Source organism: Saprolegnia parasitica (assembly GCF_000151545.1).
Source record: "Saprolegnia parasitica CBS 223.65 unplaced genomic scaffold supercont2.656, whole genome shotgun sequence".
Lineage (NCBI taxonomy): Eukaryota > Oomycota > Saprolegniomycetes > Saprolegniales > Saprolegniaceae > Saprolegnia > Saprolegnia parasitica.
The window spans coordinates 3,990-5,685 of NW_012157050.1; the positions used below are offsets into that span (position 1 = coordinate 3,990).

The 1,696-nt window shown below is 58.0% G+C and overlaps 1 protein-coding gene across 1 annotated transcript; it reads right to left on the minus strand.

Moving 5' to 3' along the window:
* Positions 1-389: 389 nt before the first annotated feature.
* SPRG_17337 (hypothetical protein) lies at positions 390-975 on the minus strand (the record flags this gene model as incomplete). The annotated part of the gene is made up of 2 exons (XM_012356952.1): positions 390-432; positions 488-975. The coding sequence occupies 2 exons, from the start codon at positions 973-975 to the stop codon at positions 390-392; spliced, it is 531 nt and encodes a 176-aa protein (XP_012212342.1).
* Positions 976-1,696: the final 721 nt, after the last annotated feature.

The following is a 1,696-nucleotide window of genomic DNA, read 5'->3' on the forward strand; positions in this document are numbered from 1 at the left end:
GCCTTGAGGACGCGGTGAAGCAGGCGGTTGTGGAGCGCACGAGAGCAGACGACAGCCAGCTGCTAGAGGAAGACACTCCGCAGCCACACGAGGCATATCGAGGCGATACCGACATAGATGGCTGTGTACGTCCCACGCGAGCCAGGTGTTGCATTGGCCGACCAGTAGCCCATGAACCAATAATCCGTCATGGAGAGTGCGACTTGCGCCATGACAAAAGAGCGACAAGCAGCGTCCCGACGACCACGCCGTTGAAGCCGCTCGCACTGCAGTACGTCACATAGATAGGAGCCGTGACAGCGCCGACTTGGCGTTCTTCGGCGACGACGAGCGTCAAAGGATTGTTTCCGTCTTCCGACGACAACCAGCCAAAGTTGCCGTCGGTGAAGTCAACCGTACAAGCCGGTGGCGTTGACGTTGTCGGTGGTGGCACTAACGACGGGAGCTTGTCCTGAAGCAAAAAATCGCCGATTCACTTCGCCGACACCTTGGCCTCGGCGACGAGACGACGGCATTGGCAAACACCGTGCACGGGTGGCGCGCGTTGTTGATATAGGCAAGTGCCACGAATGCTTGCGTCGCATACAGCGTGTAGCCCTGCGCCACGTAGACGCCAAGAGAGAGTGCGAGCGACAAGACAGGCGCGACGGCGAGCACGACCATGTTGAGAATGCGGCGATTCTGGTAGGTCTGCAAGTACGTCAGCTCCAAGGCGCGCGTGCATGTGATCGCGTCCTCGAGATGGCGCTCCCAGCTGTTAAGTTTGAGCGCGCGGGCGCCAGCCACCGCCTTGCTTGTGAGCTTGAGACGCTGCGCTTGCGTCGAAAGGAGCTGTGCGCGGACATGACCGACCGATGTCGCCGACGCGTACCCGAGGTAGAGCATGCTAAACATCGCGACACTGCCAGCGAGTGCGGGCCACACACCGAGCTCAGTGCGAAGCAGCGCAAAGATGCCGACGAGCGTCGCGGGCATAGTCAGCGTCGTAGCGCCCGAGATACCACCAAGACACCGACGAGACAATGATGGAGCTGAAGTGCCTATTGGAGTGCGTACGCACCGCCGCTCTCTCTGCATCGCGTAGTAGAGGCAACAACGCTGCAAATAGGCTGGTGTAGGCAGATAGTCTAGCTAACCTTGTCTAGCTAGCCGCCCAACGATCCAACGAGGATATCTACAACGGCACTTTACGGCGACGGCGACGGCTTGAACGCTTGCCTTCTACATTGCACGCTTGCCTCACTTCGATACCAACATGTTAAGACAATCATAGCAAGAATCACCCGACACCGAACACCCACAATGAAAAATGGTAAAGCATCCAATCATGATGCCACCAGCAAAAAGTTAGTGCTCCAAACGAATAGCACTCTGTCGAATCGCCAATGATTGCTTCTCACAATCAAGCTAGCTGTGCCTGTTTGGCCAGCTGTGCAAACGCACTCGCTTCGTTCGCAAGCAGCTCGCTCGGGGGTCCATACTCGGCCACGCGACCGTCGGCCATCACCAGAATCTGGTCGCTGTCCAGAATCGTGTCCAGACGGTGTGCAATCACAAGCAGTGTCACGTCGTGACCAAAGCACTCCTTGATGGTTTCTTGGATGAGCCGGTCGGACGCCAAGTCGATGCTGGCCGTGGCTTCGTCCAGCAAGACGACGCGGCTCTTGCGCAACAAGGCGCGCGCGATGCATAGCAG